At 43.9% G+C, this 18,736-nt stretch overlaps 1 protein-coding gene across 1 annotated transcript; it reads right to left on the bottom strand.

Annotated features, from left to right (window-relative positions):
• Positions 1–3,607: 3,607 nt before the first annotated feature.
• LOC148294897 (uncharacterized) lies at positions 3,608–18,376 on the bottom strand. Its single transcript, XM_088252294.1, is given in 6 exon segments — positions 3,608–5,295; positions 12,631–12,754; positions 12,845–14,129; positions 14,131–14,416; positions 14,419–14,963; positions 16,734–18,376. Coding segments are annotated over 6 exon segments (5,571 nt in total).
• Positions 18,377–18,736: the final 360 nt, after the last annotated feature.

Below are 18,736 nucleotides of genomic sequence, written 5' to 3'. Positions count from 1 at the left end.
CTTACCGCACCTCTCCAAGAAGCGCTACAGGTTTTTCGCCTTATTCTCTTGTGTACGGGTCTGATGCCATTTCACCCGTAGAAATCACCATCCCCACGGCCAGAGTATCGGCTGTCAATGATCTCGAATGGGATATGAAGTCATGCTCAGATTGGCGCCTGTTAGACCTCGAAGCTGTCGATGAAAAACGAGCTGAAGCCGAAAGAAGAACATCGCTTTACCACAAAGCCATTGCACAAGCTTACAACAGAACAGTCAAGCCGCAAGCCTTCAAGCAAGGGGACCTCATGCTAAAGGTCGTCGAGCATGTGAGGAGACAAGTATCGGGGCCTTCCAAGTTTGCTCCGCAATGGGAAGGGCCATTCGCAGTCAAAGAAGTTTACAGCAGCGGCTATTATCGCTTAATCTCTGTCAAAGAAGGCATGCTAACGGATCCCATCAACGGGAAGTGGCTCAAGCCGTACTACTGCTAAGTTAGTTTTACATTCTGCACTTTCGTTATGGCATTTCTTTTCATTTCAAATATGAACTCCTTCTATGGTCTCACTTGGTATTTTGAAAATTATTGTACGATGCACCACTATGGTAGCATGAACTTTGCAATGAAAATGAAGGAGTATTTTGAAAAAGAAAACTCGCCTCTGAAATATTATTTTATGTATCCCAAACTTACTTTGCACCAACCACTGTATATGTGTACGCAAAAAAAAAAAAAAAAACAAAAAAAAAAAAGTGTTAAAAACATGCTACTTAGCAGTAAGACATGCCAAGCAAAGCCACTTGGGTGGGATCCCGAACTATCAAGCCCAAGCAAAATAACATCACTAAGTGAAGCCAAGCTATTGCAAACGAGACATGCGTTCTTGAGATGCTGGAACAACGAAATCATGATTCCCTTTTGGCAAACAATTGGGATATGCGAGATATCTGGGAATTTCTACCAAAATCATGATGAATATCGAGTGCACTAAGTCTGGTCAAGCTTAGTAGTTAGGCAAGCCATGCAAATAAAATTTGGGAATTCTACTGAAATTTTGACAGCATACGCTCTGTTTTTAAGGATATCCAACCTGTCAGAAAATCCCAAATGATCTCAAGCAATTCGCAAGCACAAATTCCACCAACCAGGCAGCATATATATATATATACCAAACAGAGGTTACAATGTGTCTCCAGCATCCAAAAGAAAATAAAACGTAGGTTCCAGCAGCTTGATCACAACAGCGTTACAATACAAGGATTTCACAGTACAAGTGTTAGGACATCTAAAGGAAATATAGCCCAGGCAAAGCTAAGTTATACAAGCTGGAGCCAATGTATTCTTCAAAATGTTGGGCCAGTCAATTCCACGCCAAGCAAAAATGATAACCTGCAAGACGAGGCAAGAGTGAATGTTAGGAGAAGTAGATAGACACTGGATGAGGGAAAAGAAAAAAAAATAGGGGGCATGAATAAGAGTGGATGAAGAGTCCCGAACCATAAAACCATCAGATGCAGCTAAAAAAGAACGGCAGAAGCCTTGCAGGAGGACCTCGTTATTGCCTCTGCCACGCAGCCAGCACCATCAGCAGAAACACCTTGGGCGAGAAGGAGGGCGTGCAGTTCCCCATGCTGATTTTCCAGCTCGCGTTGCTTAAGACTCAAGGCCTCTGCCGCTGCTCTTGTTTCGTCAGGACTGGAAGACAACTTCATGCTATGAACAGCCCGTGCCCCGAAGACAGCACGTGCCAAATCTCGCACCAAGTTCAGAAGAAAATCTACCCGAAAGCCCAAGGTCATGGCTTCACAAATTGCATCCCGCCAGCAAAGGAGTCTGTGGTCCGTAATCTCCAACAATTGCATGGTATCCATTCCATGGAGCACTTGGCCAAGAGTCCGGAAGGCAGCGCACCGCGAAAAGGAGGAGGTAATGTTGGTACTATCCATGAAGTCTCCGAATTTATCTATGAATTTCTCCAAAGCCGCGACTGTCTCGGGATAAACAAGAGCTCCTCGAAACATTGCGTAGCCATTAAATCGGTGACAAAGCGGCAGCAGCTCATCTACGGATCGAAGGACCTGGGCTCCACTATCAAAGAAGGCCCTAAATGCAATAAAAGACCGTTCCCACTCTTGCCAAGATGTGTTAGGTGAGTGCCCTGCAGGGATGATCTCTGTAATGGTATCCCTAGCCAAGACTTCCCCATCAGTAATTGCGTTATCAAATGGAACCAACGGAAGAGGCACTGGAGAGCTCGAGCCTGGTATTTGAAGAAGCGGTTGAATGTGGGATGAAGCGGGCAGTGTACCATGAAAAGTGAATGTCTTACTCCGGAAAGCTGCTGGAAGAATGGGTGAAAGGGCAGGCTCGAGGTTCCTTCGAAGGAGGTGCTGGATGATGGGCGACAATGGGCTCGCGGCTGGGGACATAAATGCTCTGTCTGGAGAGTTTGTTGGTACTATGGTTGAGGAAGACTCAGCAAGGGCCGCTTCAACCAATGAGTTGAAGGTGCCGGAAGAAGTGGGTACCACGGGCACGATTTCCATATTATGACCGGCGCCCCCAACCTTAAAAAAAAAATGTACATATGCGAGGATAAGCATGAGGTAATTAACAAGCTATGCGCAAGCGAAAATGGCAAGAGAGGAGCGACTGCCCAACCAAGCAGCAGACTTTGGAAATGGGCAAAAGAAGGAATGAGCAGAATAAGCAATGGATACCTCCTGGATGCTCTGTACAGGATCAGCAACAGCAGCAGCAAGGTTCGGGTCATCAGTAACATCGACAATCTACAAAGTAAGGGGCAAGGGATAAATAGACGGCTCACGGAACAAGGAAATAAAAGCAAAACAAGGCAGGAGACGTACCGATTCAATATTGGTGCGACGCACACTACTATCTGTAAAAGCATCCGAGCCACCCTGCTCTTCTGGGTGGCTGCTGGAATGTACGAATGCATCTTCAGCATGATCGTGGTAATCGCCCTCACCAAAATCCTTGCAAGTGCCACCAATCCCACATACGTCCTCTTGCTCAGCGATACTAGCCTCAGTCTCAATGGCACCATCGCCGTCACTATCATCATCAATGGTCACCACAGCCCTGTCTCCGGAAGCCTCGCTACCGCTTGTGCGAGCCCTAGTAAACCGTGCATGTAGGATACGCATGCTACGACGTTTCGGAGCCACATCAGGACTCACAGAAGCCGCACCGCTTCTCTTCCTCTTCGGGGTGGTTCCCATTTCCCCTGAGAAAGGAAAAAAGGAGGGGGGAGAAGCAGAGCAGGAAGTATATGAGTCCATAAATATGCAAGCACACGCACGTGTGGCAGGAAATAAAAAAAAAGAGGAGAAGGGGTGGAAGCTAAACAACTCGAAGGCTTGAAAGTAGTTGATACTTACTACAAAGAGGGGTGCTTTCCGGCGCCTTGCCAGCACGACTCTGGCCCTTGGAGGCGGCGGGTTTTGAAGGTCGTGGACGTGATGGGGGAGTTACTTCTTTAGTGCAAGGAGGGCCGCTCGACGCCACCTTTGGAACGAACCTTCTAGGTTTACCTGCGGCCTGCGCCTTCTTCACGCTTGCCTTCTCCTCCTGTTTCTGTTTACATGATGTCGGCGTTGCCCTTTTTTAAGAACTGCAAGGACTCTGTGTTCTTGGTCTCTGCTTCGCCTTGGAGAATTCCCCGACAATGTCACCACTTTTAGAAATAAAGGGCAGGTTGCGCTTCACACTTAAAGGGATTGCTTTCTCTTCTGATACTAGACCAGCAAGGCGAGCGGTAGTCGGAAGCAATCTGTCACAAGGGGAAGATTGGAACTCGCGCATGAAAGCAAGGCAGCGGTTCCAGTAGGCTTGATATCCGGGTGAAAAACCGCCAATTCTTCTCTTACCGGCTAGAAAAGGGGGCCTGACGCTGTCCGGTATGTGGCAGTTGCTCCAGAAGACCCTGTGAAGCAGGAAAGGGTCACCATGGTTAGGATTGTTTGGCACGCCCTGGTCAAGTCCAAGCTGCCGTCTGACCCGTTGGGGAGAGTAAGTCACGGAGATTTCCGCGCGGTTGTCGCCCAAAGCAGGCAGTGGGAGGCATGCAGCATTCAATAATGAGTATCTTCTGAAACTGCAGCCTTGAGACATCACTGCCGGAACCTCAACGATGTCGTCAACATCAGCATAAAAGGGCACAAAGGTGAAGGTCTCCGCCGAAATGCTGTACGGGCGAAAGATGAAGTACTCGATATCATCCAGCAGCTTTAGAAAATCCTGGCCTTTCCTCTGCACCCGTTTGAACCACCTGCAGACAAGAGGGAGACTGTCCGGCATAAAAGAACCACTGCCCATGTCGGCAGACTGCAGAGCACGTGAATAGGGGAGTGGGCACACATCCAGCCCCTTGAGGTGCTCCCACAGAAACACTTGCAAAAAGCCGAAATTCAGAAGAGTCTCTACGCCCATGGTTCCCGCTGCATTTTTCTCTAAAATCTGGCGCTGATCAAGCAACCCGTACAAGTGCCCTAGGAACATGGGGGCTAAAGGGATTGAGTCACCACGAGCAATAGCCAAGGCCAAAGGAAATACGCGCTCATGAAGGCAGTCATGGGAAAAGTCACAGAGCACGAATCGCCTGAGCCACAGTGATACAAACGCAGCTAGTCGCCAAGGTCCCCGCCTATCCGCATTACCAAAGTACTGTATCCAGTGGCTGAAGCGAAGCGAGGTGCTGGGAGAGGTAGGAGCGCCCTTTCGCAGAACTGCAAGGGTGTCTATCTCTGCCGGAGTAAGAGCAATATCAAAAGGACTCCGATTACCGCAAACAGGGAGGCGAATTATGTTAGATACGTCCTCGAGAGTCGGAGTAAACTCTCCCCACGAGCATACAAAGGTGTGAGTGGCTTTGCTCCACCTCCGGACCACATGACGGAGCATCCTTGCTTCGATATGAATATCCCACAGTTTGGATAAGAAGATGGCGTCAAGAACTTGCGCCCGGCGTAAAATATCGCAAGTAGATGGGTCCAGCAGCTCACGATCAACCCATTCTGACCAGCTTTTACTGATGCCGCAAGGATGCTGGAAGAATAAGGGGACGGCTGGAAATAGGCCTTTCTCGATGCAGCACCTAGAGATGGAAGCAGGGTCAACCACGGAGACGGTCTCAGGCAGTGGCTCATCGCCAACAACAGGATTCTCACAAGCTTTTTCGAGTGGCAAGAGGGGCCCTCCCGCTTTGAGACCATCATCCATCGAGTATAGGTGGTCCATCATGATTGGTGGGAGATCGGTAGATGCCATAATAAGGGCCACTGAGTCACAGATGTCTGCAAAAAAAAAATGCGTAAGTTCTAGCACCTTCACGAATAGCATGAAGACCCCGAATTCTCATTATATCAAAAACAGGGGGACAAAAGAAAATACGCATGCGCATATGCACAGCTCCATTGTTCTTACAATCTCATGCCAATATCACGCTTGTAGAAAGAACAGGCCAATGCATTTATACAATTTCATCCAAAAGGAGGGCTACTCGAAGAAAAAGAAACGAATTGACACTTGAAGCATGCTTAAAATTGCTAATTGATGGTGCATATCCCAAAATCCAGACTTGGGTAAAAAAAAAAAAAAAAAAAAAAAAAAAAAAAAAGAGGGGGAAAGGGGGATCAAGCAAGCAAACAGCAATAGCAATTGAAGAAAAAAGTGACAGGGTAGAGAAACCGGGAAAGAAATAAAGGAGCGAGGCTTACCTCTGCCCTCTATGGCGTTTGTTCCAGCGGCTTGTCGGAGACGAAGAAAAAAGTGGACTGCCTTGCAATTCTCTCTCCAAAATCGCTCCTCGCCCTGGGAAACAACCGTGCTAAGCCTAGCCCTTGGCGGATTGGAGAGGAAACTCGAAAGATTAGGGTTTTAAAGAGGAATAGTGGCCCCTCCCAACAGTTGCGAACGGTTTCTCTGCACTTGACCAACTGGCGGTTATGGAGGACACCCCTTAGCAATTTCCCATCGCAGAGGGTCTCCAAGCCTAGGCTCGAAGAAGAGCTAGTAAAATCAGAAAAAGAAGGTGAGAGGTTGGGGTGCGCACGCACGAAGAGAAGAAGCCGAAGACGAAGGGGGGAAAAGAAGAAGAAGAAATAAAAGTAATCAGACTTAAACGAAGCATACCTAGGAAACGTAAAAGGCTGCTGGAAAACCATCAGCACACACACACGCGGGAAACGAGAAGGTCATATCATCTGACATCGATTTGACTTTTGGGCTGGGTTTGATTATTAGGCCCATCTCAAAATTTGCTCATGGCCCCAATAATCAAGGGGGCTAATGTTGAGGCCCAAAAATCCAGGGGTTAGGCCCAAGCTTATTGTCAGCCCGGTGCAAATAATTAATTACAAAAGAAACTCGACCGGGGCATAATAGGGAATTGTAGGACACCTACACGAGCCACGGGTCACACATCACGCCAAGCAAGCATGCCAAAAACGCAACGGCTATATAAGTTCACGCTCATGAACCTATCCGGTGTTATTTAATCCGAGCTCAGCTTATTAGAGCACAATTAAACTCAAGCACAAGCACAACGAATAAACATGCGATGCCATCACGCCATGCTACAAGCTCAAGTGGGCCCAAGCCACGTAATCACCCGGGGCTTGCTGAGAAGGTTGTGGCATGGAAGGGTACGGGCATTCACAGGGCCCATTGAGGGACCGAGGGATGGAAGGGTTTAGGCTACTTGGGAGCACTAAAACTCAGGCCCATTCCTCGGGCCCAAATACATGGGTTAGCATGAGAGAGAGAAGAATGGGGTCCAAAGCCTTAGGAGAACATCCCATAGGCTGCTGTAGCATTTAGGGAAGTCCATGATAGTTAGAATGCCCAAGAACGAGTAAAACCACTTCCAGCAGCTGGACGAAAGCGTGCGGGCCGCTGGAAGGGAAAACACCAATAACCTCAAAACTGTACTCGAAGCCCAGCCCAGCGTCTCTTAGAAAATCCAACATCGAGCTCCACCCATACCAGAGTTCCCATGTGGTCAACCCAGAATCACAGCAAGGACTATAGGAAATCCATAAGTGTAGGAGAAATACCCAGTGGACAAACAACTTCCTATGTTCTCAGTTTTCCTTTGTAAGCTCTGATTTAAAAACCAAGGGAGAAAGCAAGTGGCGCCTTACCCCCATGGAGAGGCTCAGCCGCACAAAGCCTTGGAACCACAAGAAGCCATTGATTCAGGCGCTCTGGTCAATGATTTTGCACAAGAAAGGGAGTAATCGGAGAAAGGGAAAGGAAAAGTAGGAATGGATGATCGACAAAATTAGGATTCCAAAAGCCTATAAAACAGAGCTTCTTCTACCCAGCAACACAGACCATCCCAGAGCAAGACCAAGCTTTGTCAAGCGAACTGGAATTTTCCCATCTTCTACTCCCAACGTTTCTCTCTGTTCTAAGATAGAAGCCATCCTAATTCTCCCATCTTCCACTCTAAAACCTGTTTCTCTACAAGAAATTCATGCTTTGGTCTCTCTCTCTCTCTCTCTCTCAAATTGCTAAACCTGTGAAAGTTCAGCTCCCATGCCACATGCCCCTCATGCCAAGTCATTAACAAATTTCATGCGTTCCTCTGGGTGTTGGTGAAAAGAACCCGAACGTATTTTTCTAAGGCTTCAGCAAGTCTTCTAAAAATTCTTTCGGGAGTCTGGTTCTTGAACTCAGGCATCAGGAGGCTTTTTGTTCGCTTTCTTCTCGCAGCGGCCCAAGCCCTTTCGTTAGGCTGCTGGAACAAAAAGACCCCCACAAGTAGCAGACTTAGAACTGACACAACAACGCTTACAGCTCTGATACCAGAAGGGGGACTAGAAGCCAAAAGGGGGTTTAGAAGCCAAAAGGATGAAGAAGGATGTAGAGAATGACAAAATAATTGACTTGAAATATGACTTGACAAACTAAGAAATAAAATACAGAAAAATAATTATAAAATTTGACTAATGTAAAAACATAAATGGAAATTAGAATGTAAATCATGAAATTAATACTTAACTTTGAAAATAGTGAGGTTGTAGACTTACAAAAAATCTTGACTGAAAGATCTTTTAATGATAGAAGAAGGCACTCATAACTTACAAATGTTTTCTCAGGTTTTATTGTTTGAGAGAACATTAAAACTGGCTAACTTACAACCTGTTTTTCTTCTGGCTCGAGGCCCTTACTTATAGAACTAGTTTACATTGGATTCCAAAGATGGAATAATAACTGAAAAAATAACTTTTGCTTGTCTGGGAATCTGCTTTTACTCTGAGGCTTTTGCTTTCGACTACTTTCACTTTTACTTGTCGGAGAATCTGTTTTCTCTTTGAAAAAATAACTTTTGCTTGTCTGGGAATCTGCTTTTACTTTGAAGATTTTTCTTTCGGCTACGTTCACTTTTACTTATTGGAGAATCTACTTTCTCTTTGCTTACAGCTGCTTTTACTTTGCTTTTACTCTAGTTAGTCCCCATCTGAACTTCTGAGTAGGCTCTTTTTGACTGGAGGTTGGGCAATGCTTTTGACTGTAGGATGAGGCATGTGATGACCCGGACTTGGATGAGTCTGTGAGGCAGACATAACCAGATTTGCAAAATTAGTCAGCCGTTAACTAATCACAATATCTCTGATGGAAGCCTTCAAGCCTCTGGTGAACAGTTGGCACTTCTTTCTTTCATCAGCTACCAGTGGAATACAATACTTGGATAACTTGTTGAATTTCTTTTTGTACTCCAGTACCGTCATCACACCCTGTTCTAGCTGAAAAAACTCTTCCATCTTCATATTCTGATATTCGAGTGGATAGAACTGCGCATCAAACTCTGCTATGAAAACTGGCCAAGTGATGGCTGATGGATCCTGGTATCGTCTCCTGAATGACTCCCACCAATGTCTAGCATTCCTGGCCAAAAAAAAAGTGGCCAGGGCCACTATGCGATCCTATGGGATAGCCATCACCTCCATAATCCGCTCCATCCTCTCTATCCACTCCTCGGCTACAGCTGGGTCACCATCACCATCAAAACCGTCTCCTGAACGATTACTGCCGGGGGACACAAAACAATAAAAAAAAGGTGAGTGGACCAAAAACAAAGTTTTCTGAAAGTACATAAGAACGTACTAACCCCACTAAAAACAGTTATGCAACTAAATAATTTTCTTATTTATACTCGTACTAAAATCAATGCATTCATATCTATATCTATAGAGTCAATCACACGTCCTCGCAGGTCTCGGTAACGCGAAGTCAACTTGAGCCGCAATCCTCGTAGGATTCATGGGACGTTTAGTTGACCTGATCCGCAATCCTCGCTCCCACGGTCCGGATATCCCTAAGACTCGTGGGGCAAAAGTCAAGCATGATGACCTAACCAAAGGCAACCAATAAAATCCGAAGGCAACATATTTATCGTAGGCAACCTTAATTATTCTTGGGTACCTATAGTGGTTTCTAAAAAAATATAGAATTCTGGAAAGATTTAATGAATATGAGAATTTCCTTTTAACTTAAAACTCTGCTGCCAATTTATCCAATACTGAATTAGATTTTCCTTTTCTATATCCTTTAAGGATATCCCACTCGGCAGCATATAAATTAAAATATTTTAAAGCACTTACTAAATTATGAAAGCACTAATCTTTGAATGAAACTTATTCAAGATCAAATAATGAAATTCAATTGCATAAAATCATTTATAAAAACAAAAGTCCACTCATTGTTGGTCCGTGCTAGCGGGACCTTTCGAAGGTCCTTCCTGCGGGTCAGTCTGTGCCCGGGTGCTTGATTCAAGTATCAAGAATATTTTGTTAATAAATCTGCTCAATAATATAATATTAAATTAAAACCCTGACCCCTGGCTCCTAAAAGTGCGTGCATTAAATTAAAACCCTGATACCGTCTGAATATTCGACATCCTACAATGCCGGGCCCACTAACTAAGACCCGAGACTTTTTACCAAAAATTTGGCAGTCTCCCCTGTACACTAAACATATCCCAAAAATTCAATCTGTCAAAAACATAGTTATTTACAACCCAACAGCCAGCATGCATTACACAGAGTATAGTGTTTAGAAACCATGGCCTCCGGCCTCACAAATCAACCCTAACAGGGCAATAACAGAGCATATCTAACAGAATTCAAAATTTACAATAGAAAGGAAGATTTCAGAAATGAAACCAACTTATCCTACAGAAGCTCGAGATTCAGTACTCAGGGCTCGGCTCGGCTGCTCAGCACAGTCAGTTACTGTCTGTGGGGCGCAAAACAGAAAATTGTAAGTGGACAAAACAAAGTTTAGTACCAATTAAATCAAAGTAATATAACCCCACCGTTTAGAAAAACATGCATAAAAACCAATGCAATAGAAACCATCAAATCCAATATTATATAAAGTTTGCTCAAAACCAGAGTTAAATCCGAAAATCCAGTGAAACTTACAAATCAACCCATCCAAACCTTTCCTTATAACTCAAACCAAACTCTCGAAATGTGTGCCCAAAGGCACGACGAGCGGGGAAGTATCCTCGCTCGGAAACAAGAACAAATGCATAGCTATATATATACATAGATATATATATATATATATATATATATATATATATATATAATATAAGAGATATAATATAAGTATACGACACTCTTAATTATACCGGGGAAACAATCCAACAGGGGATTGTTGACTAGTCCACACGTAACAGCCCTCAAACGAACTATGTGGCTAGGGACGAGTCGTCCAACTGGGGGATTAACTCTCAGGCCAGCACGTACGGACGAAGAATCAAGACCCGTACGCCTGTAAACAGTCCTACGTGTGCAGACTACCCAATCGAGGGTCTACAGCAACATCTCATCAAGGATGCCCCGGATTCCGACATTTCCAAGTATCTCACATTTCCATAATCAAGTTACAATCCAGGGGGAGGTACACGGGGTAGTGCTTATAGCACTTCAAATCAACAATCTAAACTCACATCTTTCCACATCTCATAACAACAACCCCGTACTTCCCACACATAACCCACAAAGATAGTTAGCAATTTCTCAAATATCATTTGTATATACTCAAGATACTTCAAATGTCAAAACCCATATATATATATATATATATATATCCCAAATACTTACCAAAATAATAGTTTCACTTTAAAGTATAAGGTGAATTTCCATAAACCCTTAAATTCTTATGCATAGAAATTTCATCATAAAAATCATACTATTTATTTGAAAATAAAGTCCACTCACAAGTAGTCCCACGCTGCTTGACCCTGAGAGGGTCTCGCCTGCTGTGTATGCGGAATCGGATTACCTATTTCAGAATACGAACACGATATTAAAATCAAACGCTTCGAAAGAGGACCTTAAATTAAAATCCTAAATTTCCCGGGTTTCCCTTAAGCACGAGGAATGAGACGTTCCTAAGGTCCAACTAAGGGTTTCGAGTGCTGGGATAGTCTTGGAAGACGCTTGGTCAATCGGGTGGTCAAACATTAAGTTAATGAATCGGAACATCCGGGGCTCCGATTCACGATCCACAAACTCCTACACGATCCTAGGAATATAGGGAACACCATACGTGAATTTGGGTTTGATCCAATTGTCCAAACATATCAAACCTGAAAATCACGCAATATGTCAAATTTGTTTGAGGTGCAAACGATATCCAAATTGAGATCCGAGCACACGTATGTGCTCGTGACAACACATGGATCAGTTTAGGATAAAATATGACCTCACCCCACTGTTCACGTGCCGACAGCACGTGGGTGGCTTGAGCAAAGTTCAGACGGTCGGAAAACTTCAAATCACGGCTCAAGACTCCTACCCTAGGTAATACCCCAAATTTGGAGTCACTTTTGTTCTTGGACATACCCCAAATTATCGACGGAAGTGGCTGAAACCGAGCTCTCAAAATCTGCCAAACCCTAACTCGAAAATTAACCTATCAAACCTTGAAATCTCTCAAATCCTACCCAACAGGCAGGTAGAGCACGAAGAGTAGATGGATTTCCATACCTTAATCGTTGGAAATGGCAGCCAGACTGCGGAGATCGAAGCTGGAGAAAAATAGCGACAAATCTGTTCTGTTCTCGTGATTTCCGAGGGCTGGTGGCTGGGCTCCGGGCGGCGTAGGGTCGGGGGAAGACGACGGAGCTTGGCCGGTTGTTTTGGGTCCGGTCCGGTGGTGGTTGGTGGCCTGTGGTGGTGGTTATGGTGGCTGGAAGAAAAATCGCAAAGGGGAGGGGGGTTCTGTCGCACGTGCACACAGAGAGAGAGAGAGAGAGAGAGAGAGAGAGAGAGAAATGAGAGTTTTTTCTGATTTTATCAAAAATAAACTTCGAAAAATTTACGATTGTGCCACTGGAGGTTTTTATCTCGTATCTTCTTCGTTTCAACTCCAAATCGAGCCCACTACGTGTCTATGGACTCGTCTCGGTGCGACCTTCCTAAAAATACCACTTGCTACCCCAAACTCTCTCCGGATAAAAACAGACCCCTTTTACCCCTACCCTCAAGTGTAAAATTGGAAATTCAGATTAAATTAAATTAAATTAAATTGATTCGGGAATAGTCTTAATTTTGGGTCGGGATGTTACAATCCACCCCCCTTAAAGAATTTCGTCCTCGAAATTTACGTACCTGTCAATAGAAGAGATAAGGATACTGGGCCTGCATATGCTCCTCGGGTCCACAACACTTTGACTACCGAAATAGATTTGGAGCGCAATACTTGTTCTTTTCTATCCAAAATTTGTACAGGTTGCTCCTCATACGACAAATCTTCTTTTAGCTCCATGGGTTGGTGTTCCAAGATATGAGAAGGATCAGGCACGTACTTCCGCAGCATGGACACATGGAAAATGTCATGGATCTGAGATAGTTCTGAAGGTAAGGCAAGTCTGTAGGCAACTGGTCCGATACGTTCCGTGATCTCATAAGTTCTGATATAACGAGGACTTAACTTCCCACGTTTACCAAACCTCATCACACCCTTCTCTCGAATCATCGTCACTTTTTCAGTTGTCGCTCGAATACTATCCACTTTTTCCACTTTCTTGTCACCCACCTCATTCCAACAAATAGGAGTTCTACATAACCTCCCATATAAAGCTTCATACGGAGCCATCTCAATGCTCGAATGATAGCTGTTGTTGTACGCAAATTCCATCAAGGCAAGGTGAGTATCCCAACTACCTTTCAGCTGTAACACACAAGATCTCCACATGTCCTCCAAAGTCTGGATGGTCCTTTCCAACTGTCCATCGGTATGTGGGTAAAAACCAGTATTAAAACGTAACTTAGTACCCATAGCCTCATGTAAACACTTCCAGAATCGAGAGGTGAACCTAGCATCCCTGTCCGACACAATGGACACAGGAGCTCCATGCAATCTCACTATCTCATCCACAAAGAGTTTCGACAACTTTGACAAGGAATAGGTTTCTTTTATAGGTAGGAAGTGGGCAGATTTGGTGAGTCGGTCAACAATCACCCAAATTCCATCATACGCATTTGCAGAACGTGGAAGTTTGAAAACGAAGTCCATTGTAATATGCTCCCACTCCCATTTAGGGATCGGAAGTGGCTGCATAAGTCCAGAAGGTTTCTGTCGCTCTGCTTTCACTTGTTGACAAATCAAACACCTGCTCACATACTTAGCAATGTCACCTTTCATATGCGGCCACGAGTAGTACTCACGTAGAGTCCGATACATCTTAGTGCTACCCGGATGCATAGAATAAGTTGAGCAGTGAGCTTCCTCCATGATCTCTCTTTTCAGGTCGTCGTTCTTAGGTACGCAAAGACGAGTTCCAGCTACCAAGGCTCCATCTTCTCTTATTGCATAATCCGTCCGTGTACCATTCTCTACTTCCGACCTTATCACACAAAGATTAGGATCTTCCAATTGGGCTGCAATCACCCTCTCAATCAGAATAGGCCTCACATGCAAACTAGCAAGTATTGCACCCTGTTGATTCATTCCCAACTCTACTTCATCTTTCCGTAGTTCCACCAATAACAGAATGTAAGTCATTTTGAGATGAGCTAGGTTTTCTTTCCTACTCAAAGCATCAGCTACCACATTAGCTCGACCGGGATGATACTCAATAGAGCAATCGTAGTCCTTAATCAACTCCTCTCAGATTCAACTCCTTCTGAGTAAAAATGTACTTGAGGCTCTTATGATCGGTAAAGATCTGACACGTCTCACCATACAAATAGCGTCGCCAAATTTTAAGAGCGAACACTACGGCAGCAAGTTCCAAGTCGTGCGTAGGATAATTCTGCTCATGCTTCTTGAGCTGCCTTGAGGCATAAGCAATCACCCGATCATGCTGCATCAAAACACACCCCAAGCCTTGCAATGATGCATCACTGTAGATCACATAGTTCCTCGAATTTTCTGGAAGAGGTAAAACAGGTGCTCACACTCCTCCGTCCACACAAACTCAACATCTTTCCTCGTTAATCGTGTGAGAGGTGCTGCTATCACAGAAAATCCTTCCACAAATCGACGATAGTAACCTGCTAACCCCAAGAAACTCCGTACTTCTATCACACTAGTGGGTTGCACCCAATTCACAACGGCTTCTATTTTTCGGGGGTCCACATAGATTCCTTCTGCTGATATCACATGCCCGAGAAAGTCCACTCTATCCAACCAAAACTGACACTTATTGAACTTGGCATACAGCTGCTTCCTTCTCAAAGTCTTCAATACCAACCTCAGATGCTTCTTACGACCCTCCAAAGTTTGAGAATATACAAGAATGTCGTCTATGAATACAATCACAAAGCGATCCAAGTAAGGTCGGAACACTCTGTTCATGAGATCCATAAACATTGCTGGAGCATTTGTCAATCCGAAAGGCATCACCAAGAACTCATAATGGCCGTAACGACTCCTAAATGCTGTCTTCGGAACATCCTTCTCTCGTACCCTGAGTTGATGGTAACCCGATCTTAAATCTGTAAGGTTTTTATTTGAACCTTTATTGTATTTTGGCTCTTCTCTTATTCACTTGGATTAATCCAATGTACATTCTTGCATGCTGCAACTTTTTTCTCCAGTCTGTTTTTTTTTATTAATACTTTCTATGAAAGTATTAATCCATGTTGCGTCAGTAGTTTCAAGTTGTTGGTAGATTCCTTTATTCATTCTTTATTCATTCCTTTTTTAATGTTGGCTCCTTAGGCCAACGGGTGTGTGTGAAGATTGGGAAACATAATATATTATTTTTATAATATATTGTTTTCCATGAGACTTGTTTTCAAAAGAATCAATTTTCAATGTCAACATATTTTGAACATGGGCTTCTTTCTTTATTCTCCCTTTCAAAAAGTTGACAAACATTTTAGAGTAATTTATTTACTCTCAAACGGTTTTGCTTTGTTTGAAACCAAGCTTGACATTTATTTTATATGTTAAATTATTCTTTTGTCTTCCACCTTCTAAAGTTATGGGTTGCCTATTAATTAAACTTGCTTTTCATTAGCCACTTGCGACATCCATGCTATTTGGTTATACCTTTGCTTATCTTGTCAGCTCTTTTTGTCTCCAAAAGGAATCAAAACTTCCTTATCTTGCTGGTTGTGTCTTGCGCCATCTCTTGGTTCAAAAGCCATGCATGTGCGGCTGCCTTGGGTTTTAAAAGAAACACACATACTTTTTATATTCCTCTCCATACCTTGTCAGCCCACATGTTCTCCAAAAGGGATAAAACAATTCCTTATATTGTTTTGGTTTTTGGAGCCGTTAACTTGTTAAAGTTCTTTTGTCTATGGTCTTAAAAAATGCTAGTTTTATGGTCTCTATTTATTCCTCTTTATAGAGAGGTTTTCGTAGCTCTCCGTTCTTCAACTCATGCATTTTTTGGAATGACTTATTTTTTCTTTCAAGGAATACTCTTTACATGAAAAACCAATTGGGGATGAAACTCTGAAAGGAGTTCTCATTCAGCCAAAGTTCATATTCTTGAGGGTTATGAGAACGATTGCATTCACATAAGTGCTTCCCCAAGATAACTTCAATTCTTTAATGGCTGAATGTTTTTCTTTAATTCATTCTCTTTATTATTTGTTCAACTAGTATATGTTACTAGTGAGTATATGATTGATTGTTTACATATAGCTTTCTCCAAGTAAACACTTACAAGATTTCGGTTGAACATTTGTTTTGTTTCATTGTTGTTATGTTGAATTAAACTAATTGCTTCAAGTTTATTACTTCTAGTTTAATCATCACAACACTTAGGTTTCATTTGTCTAGCTCAATCATACTTTGTGATTGAGATAGATGACTATGTGAAACCATAACTCACTTCATACATCAAACTACATGCAACTTGAGTTTGGTGCTCTTGAGAGGATTTGCTGCTAAGAGATAAAGAAAAGGTGCTTGCTGAAAGATTGGATTGTAGCTGCCTATAGGTGATAGATGAGCTAAGTCTTCTTTTGTTTTTCTTGTATTTCTTAATTGAGCATATTGGATCTCTCCTGGCTTGGTGCCCCCAGTTTTTCACCCTGTTGGGTTTTCTGGGTCAACAATTATCGTGTGTTATTTACATTCCGCTGTTACTAGTTTTATTTTATTAACCACGAAATTGCTTGTGTTTGTGCTTGTGTGCCTTTAAAAAAGTTTAATTTTAAAAAGGTTAGGTCTTGACCAATAGCCCACTTCACCCCCCCCCCCCCCCCCCTCTGTAGGCTTTTAGAGCTTAGGGCCTGGTTTAACAAAATCGATCTTAGAAAAATACTTGGCTCCCTTCAATTGATCAAACAAATCATCAATTCGAGGCAAGGGATATCGATTACGGACTGTCACCTTGTTCAATTGTCTGTAATCGATACATAGCCTCATGGTTCCATCCTTCTTCTTCACAACCAACACCGGTGCACCCCAAGGGGAAACACTAGGTCGAATGAATCCAAGATCAACCAATTCTTGCAATTTAATCTTTAACTCCCGTAACTCTGCTGCTGCCATCCTATAAGGAGCTTGATAAATTGGATTGGTGCCGGGAAGGAGTTCAATAGTGAACTCGGTTTCTCTCTGAGGAGGCAAACTAGGAAGATCATCCGGGAAGACATCCGGAAACTCACTAACAATAGGAATGTCTTCCAAATTCAAAGTGATCCCCTGAGTATCAATTATGTGGGCTAAGTACCCCACACATCCTTTCATAAGTAACCTTTTTGCCGTGATGGCGGAGATGAGAAAAGACGAGAGAACTCTACGCTCTCCACAAAATACGACTTCAGGTTGTCCCGGACTTCTAAACACTGCCTCCTTCTGGAAACAGTCTACTAATGCATGATGCTTCTCTAACCAATCCATTCCCAAGATAATATCAAGATCCACCAAGTCTAAGGGAATCAAATCCGTTTCTAATACTACATCTCCTACTTGGACATAACAATTCTTGAATACCATGTCCGCAAACAGAACATCTCTCGTAGGTAAAGAAAGGCTAAAGCTTCCTGCCATGGGTGTGGGTTTAACACTGGCACATGGTACAAAACTACTTGCAATGAACGAATGTGTGGCCCCAGGATCTATCAATACACGTGCAAAATAACCAAAAATAGGAACCATACTGGTGATGACGTCCAGTGTAGCCTGAGCCTCCTGCTGGGTCATAGAGAAAACACGGGCCTGAGTAGTACCATGCCCAAATTGGCCCCTCTGATTCCTACCACCTCGCCCACAGAAGGTGGACTGAACCCCGCTACTAGAGGAAGAACCGGCTGCAGAAGATGATGCACCGCTCCGGCCCTGACCCTGTCCCCTACTGCCTTGCCCCTGCTGGGCCCCAAACTCCTGTCCAGTAGTACCACCAACAGTAAAGAGTGGACACTCACTCCTATAGTGTCCAGTCTGCCCACAATGAAAACAAGTTGCTCCGCTCCTCTGGTACTGACCACTCTGTTGTCCACGTTGCGGGCAATCTCTCCTGACATGTCCCACCTGTCTATAGTGATAGCAGGCGGTACCGATCACAGGCTGATGTCCTGAGGGTTGACTCCAAACCGATCGTGAGCCAAACCTACCACTGCTCAAACTGGATCCCCGTCCTCCTGACCAACCACTACCTGCGGAGCTGGAACTGGATCCTCCTCTCTTTGATGGACCCTGGCTCGGTCCACCAAAGCCTAATGTGTCCCTGCGACGCCTGTTTCCACCCATACTATGAGCCTTAGCTACCCTATCAGCTGCTTGGGCCAAAGCCCTCATTGTGGGGTATACGGTGGCAGTGGTCACCCCCTGTATGTCTAACCATAGACCATTTTCAAAGCGTCTGCATTTTTCTTCCTCCGTGAGTATCATCTCTGGTGCAAATCTGGACAGTTCATTAAATTTTTGTTCATACTCGAACACAGTCATATGTCCCTACCTCAAATTCTCAAACTCGAACTTCTTCGCATTCCGATAAGAGTGTGGGTAACACTGCTCAAAGAAGATCCGTTGAAATTCCTCCCAAGTGATGGCAGCAACATTGAGGTAACCTCTCAAAGAAGATCCGTCGAGATTCAGTACTCGGGGCTCGGCTTGGCTCGGCTCGGCTGCTCAGCACAGTCAGTTACTGTCTGTGGGGCACAAAACAGAAAATTGTGAGTGGACAAAACAAAATTTAGTTCCAATTAAATCAGAGTAATATAACCCCAGCGTTTAGAAAAACATGCATAAAAACCAATGCAATAGAAACCATCAAATCCAATATTATATAAAGTTTTCTCAAAACCA

Source organism: Prunus avium, chromosome 4 (genome assembly GCF_965620075.1).
Source record: "Prunus avium chromosome 4, drPruAviu1.hap1.1, whole genome shotgun sequence".
Taxonomy (NCBI): Eukaryota; Viridiplantae; Streptophyta; class Magnoliopsida; order Rosales; family Rosaceae; genus Prunus; species Prunus avium.
The sequence above is the reverse complement of the archived record's forward strand: the minus strand, read 5'-3'. Positions and strand labels throughout refer to the sequence as shown.